This window comes from Geotrypetes seraphini, chromosome 3 (assembly GCF_902459505.1).
Source record: "Geotrypetes seraphini chromosome 3, aGeoSer1.1, whole genome shotgun sequence".
Taxonomy (NCBI): domain Eukaryota; kingdom Metazoa; phylum Chordata; class Amphibia; order Gymnophiona; family Dermophiidae; genus Geotrypetes; species Geotrypetes seraphini.
Genome location: NC_047086.1, coordinates 161,634,680 through 161,655,523, shown reverse-complemented (window position 1 = coordinate 161,655,523; position 20,844 = coordinate 161,634,680). Strand labels below are relative to the sequence as shown.

The following is a 20,844-nucleotide window of genomic DNA, read 5'->3' as shown; positions in this document are numbered from 1 at the left end:
TCCTCGGTTGGGGGGCTCAGTTTATGGGCCACTCAGCTCGGGGCACCTGGTCCGCGGAGGAGGCCTCCTGGTCGATCAACGGGTTGGAGACCAGAGCGGTCAGGCTGGCGCTGTTAGCTTTCCACTCCCTTTTGCTGGGCAAGTCGGTCAGAGTCCTGTCGGACAATGCCACGGCGGTGGCTTATGTCAATCGTCAGGGGGGCACCAAGAGCACTCCTGTGGCGCAGGAGGCGGCTCGGCTCATGGTTTGGGCGGAGTCCCATCTTCTGGACCTCTCGGCTTCTCATATAGCCGGGGTAGAAAATGTTCAGGCAGACTTCCTCAGTCGTCACTTCCTGGATCCAGGAGAGTGGTTTCTCGGCGCCGGAGCATTTCGGTTGATAGTGCAAGATTGGGGGCAGCCCCTGATGGACCTGATGGCCACGAGTGGCAACGCCAAAGTGCCCCGCTTCTTCAGTCGTCGCAGGGAAGGGCTGGCCGAGGGTCTGGATGCTCTGGTCCAGCCGTGGCCAACGGAGGGGCTGTTGTATGTGTTCCCTCCTTGGCCGCTGGTGGGCAGAGTGTTTCTTCGCATTGTTCACCATCCGGGTTTGGTGGTGCTGGTGGCTCCGGATTGGCCTCGACGTCCGTGGTATGCGGATCTGGTGAGGCACCTGGTGGCGGTTCCTCTTCCTCTGCCTCTCTCGGACGACCTTCTGATGCAGGGTCCCATTCCCATGTTCGACCCGTCTCTCTTCTGTCTTACGGCGTGGCTCTTGAAAGGGGTCGCCTTAGCAAGAAGGGATATTCAGACAAGGTGATCGCTACACTGTTGGGGTCCCGGAGGCTTTCTACCTCTCGGGCTTATGTGCGGGTTTGGCGTCTCTTTGAGGAATGGTGTCGGGCGCGGGGAGTGACCTCTTTTCGCGCTTCTCTGCCTAACATTCTAGAGTTCTTGCAGGATGGCCTGGATAGAGGCCTGGCTTGGTCTTCTCTCCGGGTTCATCTTGCGGCCCTGTTGACCTTTCGAGGGTTGGTGTCAGGTCAGCGTTTATCGGCTCTTCCTGATGTGATTCGGTTTCTGCGGGCGGCCACGTTGCTTAGGCCTCCCCTACGGCCCTCGGTTCCCTCTTGGGATCTTAATCTGGTTCTCTCTGTTTTGGTGCGCCCGCCTTTCGAGCCCTTGGACGACTGTTCTTTGAAGGACCTTACTTTGAAGGCGGTCTTTTTGGTGGCCATTACTTCTGCTAGGCGTATTTCTGAGCTGCAGGCTTTCTCTTGTAGGGCTCCCTTCTTGGAGTTGTCTAGGGAGCGGGTCGTCTTGCGGCCTGTTCCTTCCTTTCTGCCGAAGGTTGTTTCTCCTTTTCATGTCAATCAATCGGTGGTTCTCCCGGTCTTGGGTGGTCGGGAGGGCTCTTCTGAGCAACGGCAGCTGCGCAAGTTGGATGTCGGTCGGGTCCTTCGCTCTGATGTGCAGCGGACCCAGGAATTCCGGAAGTCCGATCATCTCTTTGTCCTCCTGGCTGGTCCTCGTCGGGGAGCTGGCGCTTCTAAGGCTACTATTGCGCGCTGGATCAAGGAGACGATTGCTTCCGCTTATCTTCTGAAACAGCAGCCTGTTCCGGAGTTTCTCAAGGCTCTTTCCACTCGGGGTCAGGCGGCTTCTTGGGCTGAGTCGTCGCTCGTGCCTCCGGTGGATATTTGTAAGGCTGCGGTTTGGTCCTCCTTGTATTCTTTTGTTAGACATTATCGGGTAGATGTTCAGGCGCGTCGGGACGCGGTGTTCGGTGAGCGTGTTCTGGTATCGGCCCTTCGGGGGTCCCGCCCGTGAGAGGGACTGCTTTGGTACGTCCCATTCGTAAAGTTAACCTCTACTGGTCTGGAGAGTGCTAAAGAAGGAGAAATTAGGTTCTTACCTGCTAATTTACTTTCTTTTAGCTTCTCCAGACCAGTAGAGGTCCCCACCCTGTCTGTTGTTGTTGTTGTTGTTGGGGCTGTTTTCGCGGGCAGTTTTTGTTTTTTGCTGCGGGTTCTAGTATTTTTCTAGGGCCGGGGAGAATTAAAGAACAGCGGCTGTGGCTCGGCTGGCTTAGCTGGCGAGCTGTGGGGACATTTTCCTTCGGGTATTTCTCCTCTGCATTTTCCAACAGCATTTGGGTATGTTATTTGTTACTCCTGTTCGGAGTATTGTTTTCTTCCTGTTTTCCAGTTCTTGGTTCTGCTTGGCTATTCGGCAGACTGAGGGAAATAGAGAAGGGAGGATAGTATATACTGTCCCAAAGTTTTGTTTTCAGTCTCCACCTGCTGGTCATGATTAGATATATACCCATTCGTAAAGTTAACCTCTACTGGTCTGGAGAAGCTAAAAGAAAGTAAATTAGCAGGTAAGAACCTAATTTCTCCTTCTAAATGAGGTGTCACTGGTGTCTTATACAGGGGCATCAGTATCTCCTTTTTCCTACTGACCAGTTCTCTCCCTATTCACCCAAATATCCTTTTGATTGTGAGCCTTTGGGACAGTTAGGGAATTTCCAAGTACCTATCTTATTTATTTTTATTTATTGTATCTTTTAATGCATTCATTTTTGTAAACCGCTTAGGAACCTCACGGTTATTAGCGGTATATAAAAATTAAATTAAATTAAAATTAAATTTTGCTGCAATGTGTATAGTAGTCCTGAACGCTAGGGTTATGCATCTGAATTCACAAGTTGCTTGCAGAATATCACTTATTTCAACTCTGCCTCCTTCCCAGTAGGGTTGCTCCTGCCCCCTCAGTAAGTAAGTTGCTCAGATGTGTTCCTGATCAGATTTGTGGTTTTATTTTTTTTGGGGGAAGTCCCTGTTTTAAGTTGAAGGCTTAGTACCCTGAGGTTTCCTCTTGTTAGGACAGTTACAATTATATTATTTGATATAATGCCATTTTTAACAAAAGTTAAATGCTGACACAGGAGAAGACGCAGATTCATGCGGCGGAAGTCTGCTGGTAACCTGTCTAGCCAGCCTGCTGTAACATTTTTGGAGCTTGTGGGTCGTCTCCTGAGTAGCTGCTCACATCCCTGATTTATCAAGAGCTTGAACACAAAGTGTTTGGCTCCTTCCAGGCATAGCGGGCTGGCTGCATGGTCTTCTCTTTGCAGTGAGAGAGTTTATCCCAGGACAAGCAGGCAGCATATTCTTGACTGATGGGTGACGGCACCGACGGAGCCCCGGTACGGACACTTTTAGAGTGATTGCACTCTAAGAACTTGGAAAGTTCTAGAGACCGCACCGCGCATGCGCGAGTGCCTTCCCGCCCGACCCCGACGCGCGGTCCCTCAGTTTCTTAGTTTCCGCGGAGCTAAGAAGTCGCATTTTCAACGGCTGTTGAAAAATTTTTTCATTCGCCTTCCCGCTCGCGTAAACTTTTTCGGGTTCTTTTTGCCCTTCCTTTTTTCTTTAAAAAAAAAAAATAATAATTTTCTCTTGTTTTGTCGAGTTTTCTTGATTTGACCCGGCGGGGCCTACTGCCATTATCGAGGCCTCGGCCTTCGATTTGGCAGAAGCCGTTTTTCCGTTTATGCCCCCTCAGCCCGGGTTCAAGAAGTGCCAGCGGTGTGCACGGCCTATTTCCCTAACAGACCCGCACAACTGGTGCCTTCAGTGTCTGGGTCCGGAACATCAGGCCTCTACCTGCACCCGCTGTGCCACTTTGAAAAAGCGGACTCTCAAAAACCGAGAGATACAGCAGAGACTGCTTTTCGGCACCGACATGTCCGACCCCACGTCTTCGGCGCCGGTCTCGGTACCTGTTTCATCGGCACCCACCTCATCGACGCCACGCGATACCGCGTCGACGTCGCAACATGCAGGTAAGCCGGCTAAGAAGCCTTCCCCGCTGGAACGTCCTCCGGTCTCCATTGCAGAGAGTCCAATCCTGCCGACCGTGAGGCGCCAGCGGAAGCGCTCCGCCCCTATTGAGGTGAGTCCCTCGACATCGGGCTCCTCATCTCCGGGGCGTCGAGCGGCACCGCAGGTACCGCAGAAGAAAAAAGCGGTACCGGTGCCCTCCCTTGATGATCGCATTGCGGCCATCTTGCAGGTGCAGCTGAAGGAACAGCTCAAACAACTCCTTCCAGCTCTCCTGACACCGAGCCCTCCGGTATCGGTCCCCACTGAGCAACCGGTACCGATCGTGGAACAGTCCGTATTGTCACCATCCACTCCTTCGGTACCGGTACACTTGGCCTCATCGGCATCGATGCCTGTCCTCGCACCGGAGCCCAGGTCTCATCACCAATCGGTTCAGACATCGGCTCCGGTGCGACCGATAACATCGCCCGGTACCGCGTCGGTGAGGTCGGGTAAGTCGGTACAGAAGTCCCGACACCGAGAACCATCCACTCCTGAGTCTCGGGACCGTGGTCCCCATGTTCGAGACCCTGATCTGTGGGGCGATTCTGAAGAACCTCTTCAGTCTGAGGGTGAGTGTTCATCAGAGGAAGACGAGCCTGTTCTACAGGATATTTCCTCCAAACCTGATTCCACCTCTTTCTCTTCTTTTTTAAGAGATATGTGTGAATCTCTTTCCATTCCTTTGGAGGCTGAGTCTAAAAAGTCCAAAGCTTTTTTGGACGCTCTTGATTTTGACCAGCCTCCAAAGGAATTCTTGAAACTCCCTTTACATGACATCCTGAGGGAGACCTTTTACAAGAATCTGGAGACTCCTCTTACTATCCCGGGAGCTCCTCGCAAATTGGATTCCCTTTATAAAGTAATACCCATTCCTGGTTTTGATAAACCACAGCTCTCTCATGAGTCTCTTCTTGTAGAATCCACCCTCAAGAAGTCCTTGGGAGCTAGTGTCTATGCCTCTGTCCCTCCTGGCAGAGAGGGTAAAGCCATGGACAAATTCGGTAAGAGACTTTACCAGAATGCGATGCTTGCTAATCGTTCTGGTAACTATGCTTTTCATTTCTCGTTTTATTTAAAGCATCTCCTTACCACCATGGCTTCCTTTGAGCAGTACCTTCCTGTGGGGAATCGTGAGGCTTTCCATCAGTGCTCTTCAGCTCTTTTCCAGCTCAGAAAATTCATGGTAAGGTCTATATATGACACTTTTGAGCTTACCTCTAGAGCAACAGCCATATCTGTAGCCATGCGCCGTTTGGCTTGGCTCAGAGTCTCTGAGCTTGATGTTAATCATCAAGACCGGTTGGCTAATGCCCCATGTTTAGGGGATGAGCTGTTCGGAGATTCTATGGACTCAACGACCCAGAAGCTCTCAGCCCATGAAACCCGCTGGGATACCCTTATTAAGACCAAGAAGAAACCTCCACCTTCACGGCCGTTTAGACAGCAAACGGCCTATCAGCGGCGTTTTGTGGCTCGCCCCTTACAGCCTTCCACTCAGCAACCTAGGAGGCAGCGTCAACAGCAGCGGCAAACACCTAGGCCTCAGCAGCAACAACCAGCTAAGCCGCCTCCTACACAAAAATCGACTCAGCCCTTTTGACTTGATCCTCGAGGGCATAGCCAGCGTTCAACCATCTCCTCTCCTCCCTCAACCGATAGGAGGACGTCTGTCTTTCTTTCTCAGCCGGTGGGAAGTTATCACTTCGGACCAGTGGGTCCTCAACATCATCCGCCACGGCTACTCTCTCAACTTTCACACCCTTCCGGGCCAAAGTCTACCAAAAGAGTCTGCTTTGCACACTCCTCAATCTGCCCTCCTTTGTCAGGAGGTTCAATCCCTCCTGCTTCTGAACGCCATAGAGGAAGTTCCTCTGGACCAAAGAGGGCAAGGATTCTACTCCCGGTATTTTCTAGTTCCCAAGAAAACAGGAGACCTCAGACCAATTCTAGATCTGCGAGATCTCAACAAATGTTTGGTCAAAGAAAAATTCAAGATGCTATCTCTAGCTACGCTTTATCCTCTCCTCGATCACAACGACTGGCTATGCTCTCTCGATCTCAAAGAGGCCTACACTCACATTCCAATTCATCCGGCCTCCAGACAGTACCTTCGCTTCATGATCAATCACTGTCATTACCAATACAGAGTGCTCCCCTTCGGTCTTGCCTCCTCTCCAAGAGTGTTCACAAAATGTCTGGTAGTGGTGGCAGCATTTCTGCGCTCCCACCACCTTCAGGTTTTTCCCTACCTTGACGATTGGTTAATCAAGGCCATTTCATCTCAGACTGTTCTTCTGGCCACCAACCAGACCATCTTTTTTCTTCAACTACTGGGGTTCGAAATCAACATACCCAAGTCTCACCTTCTTCCTACGCAGAGACTTCAATTCATTGGAGCGGTACTGGACACGGTCCAGATGAGAGCCTTCTTGCCGGACAACCGTCTTTACAACCTCCAATCGCTCTGTCAGCAGGTGCTGTCCCAGCACTCCATTTCTGCAAAGCAAATGATGATTCTCTTGGGTCACATGGCCTCCACAGTTCATGTCACACCCCTGGCACGGCTTCACCTGCGCACTCCTCAATGGACCCTGGCTCTCCAGTGGTCTCAAGCGACAGACTCTTGCTCACGACACATATCTGTGACATCGTCTCTTCGTCAGTCTCTGCAATGGTGGTTGATATCCTCAAATCTCTCCAGGGGCCTTCTGTTCCATCTGCCTCCTCATCGTCTGATCATCACCACCGACGCCTCCCCTTATGCTTGGGGAGCTCATCTGAACGAGTTCCAAACTCAGGGCCTTTGGACTCCTCAGGAAAAGAAGCATCACATCAATTTCCTGGAACTCAGGGCGATGTTCTATGCCCTCAAGGCCTTCCAACACCTTCTATTTCCTCAAGTCCTCCTACTTTGCACAGACAACCAGGTGGCTATGTACTACATCAACAAGCAAGGGGGAACGGGCTCTCGCCTCTTGTGCCAGGAAGCCCAGAGAATCTGGTCTTGGGCATCATCGCGCCGCTTATTCCTGAAAGCAATTTATATTCAGGGAGAACAGAACGTCTTAGCGGACAAGCTCAGCAGAGTTCTCCAACCCCACGAATGGACTCTCGATCCATCGACTCTACAGTCCATCTTTGCACAATGGGGCACTCCTCAGGTGGACCTTTTTGCAGCTCCTCACAATCATCAGTTGCCCCAATTCTGCTCCAGACTTTACTCTCCTCACCGTCTGGCAGCGGATGCGTTTCTTCTGGATTGGTCCAATCTGTTCCTTTATGCTTTCCCTCCTCTGCCTCTCATGCTTCGGACCTTGTTCAAACTAAAGAGGGAACGGGCCACCATGATCCTGATTGCTCCACGGTGGCCCAGACAACATTGGTTCTCCCTTCTACTTCAACTCAGTTCCAGGGATCCATTTCTACTTCCACTGTTTCCATCTCTGCTTACACAGGATCAGGAAACCCTCCTCCATCCCAACCTGCAGTCTCTACACCTGACAGCTTGGTATCTCTCGGGCTGACTTCAGCTGATCTTTTGCTATCTCAGTCTGTTCGCTCCATCCTGGACGCCTCCAGGAAACCAGCCACTCTGCAATGTTACCATCAAAAGTGGACAAGGTTTTCTTCTTGGTGTCTCCTGCATCATCATGACCCCAAGTCTCTTGCAGTGGAACACCTATTGGATTATCTGCTTTCTCTGTCTACTTCTGGTCTCAAGTCTACTTCCATCAGAGTTCATCTCAGTGCCATTACGGCCTTTCATGAGCCGGTCCAAGGGAAACTCCTTTCAGCTCATCCCCTGGTCTCCAGATTCATGCGAGGTCTTTTCAATCTGAAACCACCTCTCAAAGCACCTCCGGTGATCTGGGATTTGAACGTGGTTCTCTCCGCCTTGATGAAGCCTCCATTTGAACCCCTGGCTACTACCTCTTTCAAATTTCTCACTTGGAAGGTACTTTTTCTTATTGCTCTCACCTCTGCCAGGAGGGTCAGTGAGCTTCATGCACTAGTTTCTGATCCACCTTTCACTGTTTTTCACCACGACAAGGTGGTTCTACGTACACATCCAAAGTTTCTCCCTAAGGTTGTTTCTGAGTTCCATCTCAACCAATCTATTGTACTACCTGTTTTTTTCCCTAAACCTCACTCCCATTCCGGGGAACAGGCTCTTCATACTTTGGACTGTAAGTGGGCTTTAGCTTACTATTTAGACCGTACTAAGCCCCACAGATCATCTCCTCAACTCTTTCTGTCCTTTGATCAGAATAAATTGGGACGTCCTGTGTCTAAGCGCACGCTATCTAATTGGCTTGCTGCTTGCATTTCATTCTGCTATGCTCAGTCGGGACTGACACTAGAGGGTTCCGTCACGGCCCATAGAGTAAGAGCTATGGCAGCATCTGTAGCTTTCCTCCGTTCCACGCCTATTGAGGAAATCTGCAAAGCTGCTACGTGGTCCTCAGTCCATACTTTTACATCTCATTATTGTCTGGATGCTTTCTCCAGACGGGATGGACATTTCGGCCAATCTGTTTTGCAAAATTTGTTTTCCTAATGGCCAACCTTCCCTCCATCCCTCTTTTTGTTAGCTTGGAGGTCACCCATCAGTCAAGAATATGCTGCCTGCTTGTCCTGGGATAAAGCACAGTTACTTACCGTAACAGGTGTTATCCAGGGACAGCAGGCAGATATTCTTGCGTCCCACCCACCTCCCCGGGTTGGCTTCTTAGCTGGCTTATCTTAACTGAGAGACCGCGCGTCGGGGTCGGGCGGGAAGGCACTCGCGCATGCGCGGTGCGGTCTCTAGAACTTTCCAAGTTCTTAGAGTGCAATCACTCTAAAAGTGTCCGTACCGGGGCTCCGTCGGTGCCGTCACCCATCAGTCAAGAATATCTGCCTGCTGTCCCTGGATAACACCTGTTACGGTAAGTAACTGTGCTTTCTGGGGTTGAAGCTCAGTCCAACATCAGACCGACTGGCAGGCCAATGACCAAGTTTGTAGTGCAAGCTTGTGGGCAGAGTTCTTTTTCATTTGTTCCAGCTGCACTTCTGAGCTTGAGGACAGGCAGGCACCACATGGCACAGTGAGTAAGGCTGTTACAGCCAACGGGAAAAATGGGGGGTGGGGGGCTGGAAAAGTGACATATGAGGGTTTCTGGGGCCACAGCTAGGATACCCCTCCTCCAAAACCACTTTCCCTGTAGTTTATGAACATCAGGGGAGCGCCCCTCCAGAGGCCATTTTTTGGCATGAATTCACTAGTGGTGGCCATTTTGGATTTTAAACAATATTTTTCCTTTTTTTTTTTTAGCCTCCATCTACCTTAAATCCCCTTAAATTTTCTTGAAAATTGACAGGGATGGACCCCTCAGGCCTTTTTAACCCTGTATCATGGCAAGTTTGTGCTGTATGGTTGACCAAGGAACATCCATGTGCTGCAGGGGAGGGGCACGAGCCCTATCCTCCCTACTGAAAAACCCAACAGTAGTCATATTAGACTCTGTGGCTGGCTATTAGTCCTTTGGAAGAATTGCTTTTACTGCAAATTGAGGTTGTAACCGAAGGTTTAAAGGCTGAGGTGCAGCAGTGATTTGTGAGACATCAAGAGACCAAGATGGAGGATTTGTCAGCTAGAGATAAAGATCTTCAGAAATCTGCAGTTGCTGTAGTTAAAGACAAGATTGGTGTTCAAAGGAAATTGGAGATTTTGAATAATCAAAATAGAAGATTTAATTTACACTTTCTCAACTTTCCTATGTCAACAGTAGTTCCACCTGAAACTATATTAAGGAAATATCTGACAGAGGCACAGAAAATATGGAAAATATGTCTACAGTAGTGAGAGCATATTTGAGAAATAAAAAACAATAAGCAATGAAGAGGAATCCAAAGAAGGAAATATGATATTGGAGGCTAGCTTGAATATCACTGACTCTGAAGGCTGATAATTTAAGAGCAGAAAAAATATCGAGCTCCATTTTGGTGGTAACTGTAAGGATTTGTAGGTGGGGTACAGGGAACGAGCCCCCTTGAGTTCTACCAGAACTAATTTTTGAAACTGAATTTCCATTATAGAGATGTCAGGTTTTGGGGCAAAAAGATCTGTGTAGGGCAACACAGAAAAGACATCAGGAGTTACTGAATTGAGAGAGCAAGCAAGCACATGCTTTGGGCATTAATCTTCTAATTCAATTTCCTTGTAAATGTGTGTTTTTTCTCTTTAACAATAACATAATGTCTTTTTGATGCAAAACAATTAAACCAATTTCTGGATTCTAGAGTTAACTCTGGGGGATGGTTATTCAGGTGACATCTGGTTAAGGTTGATTTGAAGCAAATTGAATTTGACTGTTTTGTTGCTTTCAGTCCCTTTTTTTATGATGATTTTCTTTTACCACTGACGTAGATTCTCCTTATTTCCTTTTAGGCTTCTATGAAGCTAACAATAGTAGGAGTGCTATAGCACTGATGAGAATATCTGGTTTATTGACGGGATTTTGAAGTCAAAATTTCTTGACTTAGGCAAATGTATCTTCTACCAGCTAAAACAGATATGTCAAACTGGCCCGCGGGCCAAATTTGACCCGCCAGCCAATTTCAAATTTCCCCCAAAGCTGACCCACCAGTACAAGCACTGCATCATTTGTAGGGTCACTGCAGAGAATCGCTGATCGGCAGTAGTGATCCTCGTAGGCCACCGTAGCCTCAGCTGCACATTCTCTCTAACACGGTCTCATCCCTCCTCTGATGTATGGGACCGCGGGAGGCTTCATGCATTCTAGGGAACATTTTTTATTATTTCAACACCCACCTGCCTGCATGCTTCTCAACCTTCTCTACCCTAATCCCAACCCCCTACTCCCTTGCTCCAGGCCCCTGCAGTTATATTATTGTATAATAATGCACAACACCATCGCCTCACCAAGAGCGCACACACACACACAAAATCAGAACAGACTGACTAATCCAAAATTTGATATCCATGCTTGTCTAGGACCTAGAAGAGAGAGGAAAGTCTTTTTTATTTATTTTGTTTTCATCACAGAGCCGGCGTAGGGTTGGAGAGGTTGTAACCCTATACTTCTGCTAAGACTAAGGGGTATTTTTATTAAGGTGCGCATTTAGTGAGCGCTAAATCGGTTAGCGTACCTTAATAAAAGGACCCCTAAGTATCTAAAAAAAAACTTGGCCCGCGACTTAGCCTTTTTTCAGATTTCGGCCCCTTATGTGATTGAGTTTGACACCCCTGAGCTAAAATGAATAATTAAAAATAGATGACATAAGATGCCCTAGCTAGGGGGGCTCCCTTTCTAGATATTTTATGAGCTATATTTTCTAGATCATTTGGTACTTCATAACAGGTGAGCAGAAACGCAAAACCTAAAAAAAATGGAAACGATTAAGCAAAACAGCAGCACTAATATACAATATGAAATATCCTTTTTTTCTAATAAAGGAAAATTCATTTGAAATTAAATTAGTTCAGCTTTTTATGCTCTTGTATTCACAGGCCACTCGGCATGCAGAGATGGTGGCGATTGATCAAGTCCTAGCCTGGTGCCATGACCACAGCAAGAATCCCACAGAAGTGTTTGAGCAGATGGTCATGTATGTGACGGTAGAACCTTGCATTATGTGTGCTGGTGCATTGCGCCTACTGAGTATCCTTTTTGTTTCAATAGGAAAAAAACATTAGACACAATAGCTTGCTAGTACAGAGCTTTAACTAGTTAATAAGGCAAGTTTTCATGTACACGTTAACAATCTAGGTGTCTGTGTTTGGTTGAAGTTGTTACACCAAATTTGTTACACTAAGTTCGTAAAGGAATGTAAGTGCATTTAAACTGGGCAATTCTGTATAGAAGATGCTAACATTTATGCAGTGATTTATGTGTGTAAATGACTAGAATATTGGCATAAATCCGCTTAAGTGTTTCTAGTAGTGCTGCCCGAATCAGGAAAAAATTTTTTGATTAGATTGTCTATTGAATTGGTTTTTCGATTCGATTCGATTTTCCTGCCCAATTGGGTGTTTTTTTTTCAAACATCCTGGTGGATTTATTTTATAGCCTCTTCACCCCCTTTTCCTTCTCCTAACCACACTGGCGCTGTGGTGTAAATAGAATAAACAAACAAAAAATACTTTTCCTCTCTCTGTTAAATCCTAGCTCACGTTTGCGGTCTAACACCAGCTCTGGCAGGATATACGTTTCAAATCTGACATATTGTAATCACAAAATGGAAAATAAAATTTGTTTTTCTACCTTTTGTTTGGTCATTATTAAAATCTTGTTGGTCCCAGGCTCTGGTTGTCTTCTGATAACTTGTTTGCCAGGGTCTCCTTCTTTCTCTGTGCTAACCATCCATCTGCCATCTCTGTCCTCCCCTTCCGTTTCCCTTCCCTCCCCCAGAGGTCTGACATCTTAATTTTTTTTTCATCTCCATCCACAGATCCACCTTTTCTTAACTACCCTTTCATCCAGCATCTCTCCCTCTGTCCCCACCACCCCAGGGTCCACCATCTCTCCTTTTCTTTTCCCAAGTACCCTACTATCCAGTATCTCTATCCCCCTTCCACACCATCCCTTGTGTCCAACTTCTCTCCCTTTCTGTTCCTTCCCACCCTAAATCCCATTGTCCATCATCTCTCCCTCTCCTCTATTTTTAGACCCATTATTTCTTCCCCCCGAAGTCCGGCATATGCATGTTTCTTTGAACCCCCCTTCCCTCCCTCCCTCTATGTACTTCTACACCAGGGCCCCCCCCTTGAAGGTCTGTCCCCCCCTGAAGGTCTGTCCCCCCCTGAAGGCCTGCACCTCTCCTGAAGGCTTGTTCCCCCCCCCTTGAAGGCCTGTCCCCCATGAAGGCCTATGCCACCATCTCTGGCCTGTCCCCCCCTTGAAGGCTTGTCCCCCCTGAAGGCCTATGCCACCATCCCTGGCCTGTCCCCCCCTTAAAGGCCTGCAACTCCCAAGGCCTGTCCCACCCCCCACTCCAAAGGACTGCGCACCCCACCCTCCCGGGAAGGCCTAGAACATAGAACATGACGGCAGAAAAGGGCCACGGCCCATTTAGTCTGCCCACACTAATGGCCCACCCCCTAACTACCTCCATGAAGAGATCCCACATGCCAATCCCATCTTTTCTTAAAATCTGGCACGCTGCTGGCCTCAATTACCTGTTGTGGAAGATTATTCCAGCGATCAATCATCCTTTCGGTGAAGAAATATTTTCTGGTGTCGCCATGAAATTTCCCACCCCTGATTTTCAACGGATGCCCTCTTGTTGCCGTGGGTCCTTTAAGGAAAAAGAGATCCTCTTCCACCTCGATATGGCCTGTGACATATTTGAACGTCTCGATCATGTCTCCCTGCTCTGCGTTCCTCGAGTGAGTACAGCTGCAACTTACCCAGTCATTCCTCATACGGGAGATCCTTGAGACCTGAGACCATCCTGGTGGCCATTCGCTGAACTAACTCAACTCTCCGCACATCTTTTTGATAATGCGGCCTCCAGAATTGTACACAGTATTCCAGATGGGGTCTCACCATGGATCTGTACAACGGCATTATGACCTCGAGCTTACGGCTGACGAAACTTATACGGATACAGCCCATGATTTGTCTAGCTCTGGATGAAGCTTTCTCCACTTGATTGGCAGTCTTCATGTCTTCGCTAATGATCACCCCCAAGTCACGTTCTGCTACAGTCCTTGCTAGGATCTCACCATTTAGGGTGTAAGTCCTGCATGGATTTTAGCCGCCAAGGTGCATGACCTTGCATTTTTTGGCATTGAAACTTAGTTGCCAAGTCTTTGACCAATGCTCCAACAGGAGTAGGTCCTGCGTCATACTGTCGGGCATTGAGCTTTTGTCGGGCACTGTGCTTTCATCTGTTGTGCGGTTGCCTACTATGTTGCATAGTTTGGCGTCATCGGCGAATAATGTAATTTTACCTCGAAGCCCCTCAGCCAAGTCTCTTACGAAGATGTTAAATAGGATCGGGCCCAAGACCGAGCCCTGCAGCACTCCGCTGATCACCTCCGTCGAATTGGAGAGGGTACCGTTTACCACTACCCTCTGAAGTCTACCTCTGAGCCAGTCCCTAACCCATGCGGTTAATGTTTCACCCAGTCCCATCGAACCCATCTTGCTCAATAACCTGCAGTGTGGGACGCTGTCAAACACCGCAGGTTATTGAGCAAGATGGGTTTGATGGATTCGACGGAGGTGATCAGTGGAGTGCCTCCAGGCCTCCCTGCACCGTTTACCTTCTAGTTGAAGCCTGCACAGAAGATCGCGGTTATAGCATCTTTGCAAACTGCTTTGAGCTGTTTCCTCTGCTGCAGTTCCACCCCTCCTCTGACGTCGAAGGCAGGATTGCAGAGGAAACAGCTAAAAGCAGTTTGCAAAGACGCTATAACTGCGATCTTCTGTGCAGGCTGCAGCTAGAAGATAAACGGTGTGGGGAGGCCAGGGTGGGAAACCAGACGCCGGGGGGGGGGGGGGGGGAAGCCGGACAGCAGCACTTCCCGACTGACCCTGCCTCCTCGCTCTCTAAAGCAGGTGTGGCAGTGGCCGGCCAGCAAGAGCAGCACTGCTGCTCCTGCTTTAGGTGGCGAGGGGGGTGGGTGCAAATCAGGAAGCCGATTTAATCGATTCGCCCGAAGAGAATCGGTGAACCGATTCGAATCGGGCAGCACTAGTTTCTAATGGTCTTAAACCATAGGGTTTTGCATCTGAAGCCATAAATTGTTTCCAGAAAACCTTCAGTCATTTTTTCAACTCTCCTTCGCAGGGAGCTGCTCCTGCCTCCTCAGCTTGTTTTCTGCAAGCAAATTGCTCAGAAAGGTTTCTGCTCCACAGTTCAAACTTGTTAAAACACATGCAGATTGTGAAAAATTTCAGGCGGACCTTAGGAAATTGGAAAACTGGGCATCCAAGTGGCAGATGAAATTTATTGTGGACAAATGCAAAGTGAGGCACATTGGGAAGAATAACCTAATCACAATTACTGAATGCTAGGGTCCACCTTGAGGATTAGCGCCCAAGAAAAGGATCTGGGTATCATCCAATACAATAATCCTTCCGCCCAATGTGCAGTGGCGTCCAAAAAAGCAAACAGGATCCTAGGAATTTTTTTTTTTTTTTAAATGGGATGGTTAGCAAGACTAAGAATGTTATAATGTCCCTGTATCTCTCCATGGTACAACCTCATTTGGAGTATTGCGTTCAGTTCTGGTCTCCTTACCTCAAGAAAAATATAGTGGTGGTAGAAAAGGTTCAAAGAAGAGCAACCAAGATGATAAAGGGGATGGAACTCCTCTTGTCTGAGGAAAGACTAAAATGGTTAGGACTCTTCAGCTTGGAAAAGAGACGGCTGACGGGAGATATGATTGAAGTCTACAAAATCCTGAGTGGAGAAGAATGGGTACAAGTGGATCGATTTTTCACTCCGTCAAAAATTACAAAGACTAGGGGACACTTGATGAAGTTACAGGGAAATATTTTTAAAACCAATAGGAGGAAATTTTTTTTTTCACTTAGAGAATGGTTAAGCTCTGGAACGCATTGAAAGAGGTTGTGGTAAGAGCGGATAGCGTAGCTGGTTTTAAGAAAGGTTTGGACAATTTCCTGGAGGAAAAGTCCATAGTCTCTTATTGAGAAAGACATGAGGGAAGCCACTGCTTGCCCTGGATCAGTAGCATGGAACGTTGCTACTCTTTGGATTTTGGCCAGGTACTAGGGACCTGGATTGGCCACCATGAGAACGGGCTCCTGGGCTTGATGGATTATTGGTCTGACCCAGTAAGGCTATTCTTTATGTTCTAATGGTAGTTACAATTCTATATAACCTTAGATTACCTTGATAGGTGGTATATAAAAACCTAATAAATTTGAAGCTATATAAGAACAGGTGTCTTACCAAAGGATCTGGCTCTGTTGGAAATAGGACCTGTGTCACATAGTAGATGGTTCATAGTATATTTAAGGTTCATGAGAGTATGGATTTCCAAGCATAATTTGAAAAATTTAATGATCGTAGAGTTCTGTGTTGGGGCTTACATGGTAAGTAGGTTCAATATAAAAATAAATAGCAATTGGACACAAGGTCCCAGGCATCTCCTCTTCCAGCTGTGAAGAGGTAAGGAAGGTAGTCATGCTGCCAATCAGAAGGTGCAACAATAGTAAGATAGATCATCTTTGTCCTTCTTGCGAGTTCTCATAAGGGAGATGGCGCTTCCAAAGCTACCATTGTGTGTTAGATCAAAGAGACTATTGCGTCTGCATATCTTCTTCAGAAAAAGCCTGTTCGGAATTTCTCAAGGCTCATTCCACTCGGGGTCAGGTGGCGTTTTGGGCTGAGTCTTTGCTAGTGCCTCCAGTGGACATTTGTAAGGCTGTTGTTTAGTCTTCCTTGCATTCCTTTGTCAGACACTACTATGTGGACGTTCAGGCGCGTCGGGACGCGGTGTTCGGTGAGCGTGTTCTGGTGTCTGCCCTTCAGGAATCCCACCCATGATGGGGACTGCTTTGGTACGTCCCGCTTGTAAGATTCCTATGCCAGTCTGGATAGTTGCTAAAGAAGGAGAAATTAGGTTCTTACCTACTAATTTACTTCCTTTTAGCCTCTCCAGACCAGCATAGGACCCCACCCTACCTATTGTGTTGTTCTTGTGGCTGTTGCGCATGCAGATTTTGGTTTTTCTGCAGGTTCTAGTATTTTTCTAGGGCTGGGGAGAATTGAAGAACAGTGGCTGTGGCTCAGCTGACGAGCTGTGGGACCATTTTCTTGCTGGGATCTCTCCTTTGCATTTTCCAACAGCATTTGGGTATATTAATTGTTACTCCTGTTCAGAATCTTGTTTATTTCTGTTTAAAGTTTTTACTTCTACTTGGCTATTCGGCAGATTGTTAGGAATAGGGAAAGGCACCTATTATGTACTATTCCAGAGTTTTGTTTGTCGCGACCTGCTGGTCATGATGAGATATATATACCCGCTTGTAAGATTCCTGTGCCGGTCTGGAGAGGCTACAAGAAAGTAAATTAGCAGGTAAGAACCTAATTTCTCCTTTTCCTCTTCTCTTAAATAAGTCGGTAATGAGTTCCAATGTTTGGGTGCACTAACGGAAAAAATCCATTTCTAAATAGTATCGTAAAAGAGATGTCTTACAGGAGGAATATGTAAAAGATTTTGAGTATTAGATCTTAATGTTCTAGAAGAGCAATAAGGAATGATCAATCTGTCCCAAAAATTTGCTGTATGAAGAGATTTTGTTTTAAATGTTAGCAGTAAGATTTTATATGTAATTCGGTGTGTTATCGGAAGCCAATGTGATTTTATTAGAAATGGGGTAACGTGATCAAATTTTTTTCCTTTGTGAATTCAATTTAACAGCAGTGTTTTGAATGATTTGTAATCTGCGAAGTTGTTTTTGGGGAAGTAGTTGGGAGATGACTAATGAGTGAAGGAGGATATTAAAATAGGATGGTTCTAATAGATTTGAGATGGACCTAATCATTCGTAATTCATAGAAACATTTTTTTACGACTATTTGTTTATGAAAAGTCAGTTTATCAAGTATAACTCCAAGAATTTTTACAGAATTTGTGAATTTTAGCGGAGTAGATTTAAGAAGGATAGGAGAAACAGGTACATCATCGATGTTATTATTTGGGGAGAAGAGCATCCCTGTTGATTTGAGTGGGTTAAGAAATAACATGTTGAGTAGCCATTGAGCTGAAAGATAAGCAAACAAGATATTGCCTTTTTGCTAGATTTTGTTAACTAACGTTAAGGTTCTCTCTCATCAAGCTGCATAAGAGTTTTTATCGCAGACCACTATGTTAAAAGCTCCAATGCTCATAGGAATTCTATGAGTGTCTGAACTTTTACTGTAGCGGTTTGTTATTTTAAAAAAACCCTTGCACAACTTGATAAAAGGGGGCTTAAATTAACTGCATAAATGACATTTTAAAGACAATAGTGTTACAGAGATAGTTCAGGCTATTTGTACATTCATATAAATATTAATTTCTACATATTTCTACTGTGATTTGATGTAGGTTGACTTATTTTAAGCAGTTTCTGACGATAGCTTTAGATTCAACATACAAAACTGCATAATTTGGTCACTAGTATTTTGTAAAGTTTGAAGAAAAAAATCTACCCCTAAAATTTACATGCACTAATAACACAGCAGTGTCTGCAGGGCCTTGGAGATCATTGAAATTGTCTGTCTTATGTGATTGCCATGTAGACTACATTTGAGCTCCTGATTTTTTGTGTTTTTTTAAATTATTATTATTTTTTTCACTGTGTGAGAATAATGGTATGTGATATGATTTGATACTTCATAATGGTGCAGTGGTGATATAACTCTCTTCTTAGAGGCTGGTGATTTTGATCTTATGGAACCTGGCACTGCACTGGGTTTTTGTGCTTCTGTTTTTATGATGGTCCTTAACTTTGCCTATAAATTCCTTTGGTTGTGTATGGGTGCCGGAATGAACGATTTGGAGGTTGTGGTTCAGTTTTAAACGTTGCTGCTGACGACTTACCAAACACTGGGACATCATTTCAAGTAAAGTACCTTCTTTGTATTTTGTTTCCCATAACATCGATAGACTGTAACTCTATCCGTATTTAGAACTGGTAGCAGAATGCGTAAGGGAAGCAGCTGTAACACACGCAAATGCATGGGTAGTAATTAATTCAGTGCTGAACTTCAATTACACTGCTTGACAGATCATTTTTTCTAAAGTAAAAAATAGCCTGCTAAGTAGCAGAGTGTGTTTGTACTTGATGAAATTTTTCCAGGTTTATCAGTGACAGTCAAATAAAAAATTCACAAATAGTACTTACTTATCCTGCTAGATGAGTGGGTTGTCTTCCCCAACCAACACAAGAGGTAGAAACTGAGCTTGCCTTAAAGTGACATCACTGCTGCAGCCCTGGAACATTTCAGTATCCTCTGTTTACAGCAGATGGTTGCAGTTTGGACTGGTATAGCAGGATCTCTCATGTGACCTGGCCGTCTGGGGGTGCAGACTGTAGTCGGTAACCTTGAGGTCAAATCTCGGTACCTCGGTGATGGTCTTAGGGATTGGGCAAAGCAGCAAGGAAAAGGCTTGGTTTCAAGACTCCAACCTACAGGTCCCGGTCTTGAGGATTTGGTCACCCAAAGTAGGGAAGACCCATAAAACCCTGCAGTAGGGGAGGGTTTGTGAGTAGAGTCCCTGAGAAGCCTACTGGTTCTCCTATCCCTGTCCTCATTTTGGCCAATGGCTGAATGTTGTTGCCTTTCCTGGCTCTGCTTAAAGCAGCACTGGAGTGGATAAAGTGTATTCATAGAAAAGGGGGAGAAAAAGAAGATTAGGAAGTCCTGAGGCTTTGGGTAGTGGATTAATCCAGGAATGCTAGAGGAAATATCTTTAGCAGCAGAGGTGGTGGAGTTAATAGCTACAATGATAGAGACAGGAAGAATGCATTGGATGTTTACTCACAGCGGGAGTTATACCTTTTTGTTTCAACAATTTTTATTAAGAGCTGCACTGTTGCCTGATGTCCTACAAATTAATATCTGAATTTTTGAATAAGAAACCAAAAACAAGCCTTCGGGATATTTGGAGCATTGATATTAAGCAACAGATTTCTGCTACTCAATGGACATGTATTTGGTCTTGGAGGATGAGATGTACAGTGTCGGCATCTATGAGACAAACATGGGGTTTTGTTTTTTTTTTTGTTAATAAAAGTTTTTGGACCCCTGTTCATTTACAGAAATTAGATGGTTCTAAATCAAATAGATGCTGGCACTGTCATCTTGAGATTGGGACACTGGATCATCTGCTCTTTTATTGTCCGTTAATACTTATGTAATGGCATTATCTTTGGGGTCATATTAATATGATTCTGGAGACTGTGATTCCGCTATTTTATGATATGGTAATTTGTGGGACATTATTATCCCCTAAGCCACTACTTGATAAATATAAAAATAGATTGTTGGGAATCATGACTGGGATAGCCATTCAAATGATCACAAAAAATTGGAAAAAGTATAATCATTTAAATTTTACTTTTTGGTGGCACACCTTATGTTTGAGTTATAGGTTCGAGAGAACGTTTTCTGATCAAAGGGGTAACGATAAATTATTTAAATTGACATGGGGTCCGTTGACTAATTTTATTAATAATTGAATGATACTTCTCTATACTTTTGTTCATTCCTTACTCATCCAGGGAGGAATGGGGGAGAGAAGGTGGAAGAAAGTGTATTGGAATTGTTGCAAAAGATGGATATAATATTGTTTGATAAGATTACTTGATTATATTGAAATAATGGGGGGGGTGAAAATAATTTTTATGGTATTTATTGAAAGTTGTAAGTGTTGTATTTAAGATATTTTGTAATGTACTCCTGTATAACACTGTTTAGGTTAGAAAATGAATAAAGAATTTTTTTTCAGAAAGAGGTGTAGTTTTTTAAAGGGGGCTACTGCATTGGGTCAGTTCCACCTCTTTCTCTAATTTCAGGCCCACAGTAGGTCTAGCAGGGGAACCAGATAAGCAAACTTGGTGTGAGTCAGTGAGAGTGCAAGGAGGTGGTAGGCTCCTCTGGGTCTATTGCTGATGTGATTTCCTACCAGAGGGAGCAACAGTATTGTATAGATGGGGCTGCAGGTTGCTTGTATTGCTATAGGGAGAGGAGAGAAGTTGCTATGGCACAGAGTGAGGTCTTCTTACATTCCTCTCCCCTATGGTCAGCAGTCTTTGTCAGGGACTTTCATTGGCAATTGGGGACCTTGGATCAGTTGATTCTATTTTGGTGTGGTTGGATCCTTGCTCAGTTCCCTTTCTCTCTCCCTCCCTCCTTCCCTCTCTCCTAAACTGGATATTCTAGAAGGAATGACTTTTTTAAAAAAATGGAATAAACACACAGGATTTGTATGAGACCAGTTTTT

General features: G+C 45.8%; 1 protein-coding gene across 1 annotated transcript in view; it reads left to right on the top strand.

The window, feature by feature from the left end:
• Positions 1–20,844, top strand: part of ADAT2 (adenosine deaminase tRNA specific 2) — a 43,204-nt gene that overhangs the window by 14,275 nt on the left and 8,085 nt on the right. The window contains exons 3-4 of the mRNA XM_033938217.1: positions 11,387–11,537; positions 18,355–18,461. Coding sequence (XP_033794108.1) covers positions 11,387–11,537; positions 18,355–18,461 — 258 coding nt within the window. The remainder of the gene's footprint in view (positions 1–11,386; positions 11,538–18,354; positions 18,462–20,844) is intronic.